A 559-nucleotide genomic window follows, 5' to 3' on the forward strand; every position below is an offset into this window, starting at 1 on the left:
TTTAAAATAAACCCTACCTGGATATGTTTAATATAAACCCCACCTATATATGTTTAAAATAAATCCCACCTATATATGTTTAATATAAATCCTACCTAGATATGTTTAATATAAACCCTACCTATATGTGTTTAAAATAAACCCTACCTAGATATGTTTAATATAAACCCCATCTATATATGTTTAAAATTAACCCCATCTAGATATGTTTAATGTCAGAGGGGTCAGAGGGATGTCAGGGGGATGTCAGGGGGGTCAGAGGGATGTCAGGGGGTCAGGGGGATGGCAGGGGGGTCAGAGGGGGTCAGGAGGGGTCAGGGGGGTCAGGGGGGTCCCTGCCCCTGTTGCAGCCCCCAAATTTTGGGTTCTCACGTGATGAGGTCGGGGTAGAACTGTCGGTCCCAGGCGCTGTACAGGGACGTGGTCACGTAGAGCCGCCGCCCGTCCAGGCTCAGCTGCAGCATCTGCGGCCCCCCAGGGACCCTCTTCCCCTGGGAAAAATGGGATGGGATGGATGGGATGGGATGGGATGGGATGGGATGGGATGGGATGGGATGGG

General features: G+C 49.9%; 1 protein-coding gene across 1 annotated transcript in view; it reads right to left on the reverse strand.

Annotated features, from left to right (window-relative positions):
* Nucleotides 1-372: 372 nt before the first annotated feature.
* LOC113962512 (methanethiol oxidase-like) overlaps nt 373-559 on the reverse strand; it is a gene marked incomplete at both ends in the record, with an annotated part of 4766 nt that continues 4579 nt past the window's right edge. The window contains 1 exon segment of the mRNA XM_027673265.1: nt 373-491. Coding sequence (XP_027529066.1) covers nt 373-491 — 119 coding nt within the window.

Source organism: Neopelma chrysocephalum, unplaced genomic scaffold (genome assembly GCF_003984885.1).
Source record: "Neopelma chrysocephalum unplaced genomic scaffold, ASM398488v2 Primary Assembly neopelma1_182138, whole genome shotgun sequence".
Taxonomy (NCBI): domain Eukaryota; kingdom Metazoa; phylum Chordata; class Aves; order Passeriformes; family Pipridae; genus Neopelma; species Neopelma chrysocephalum.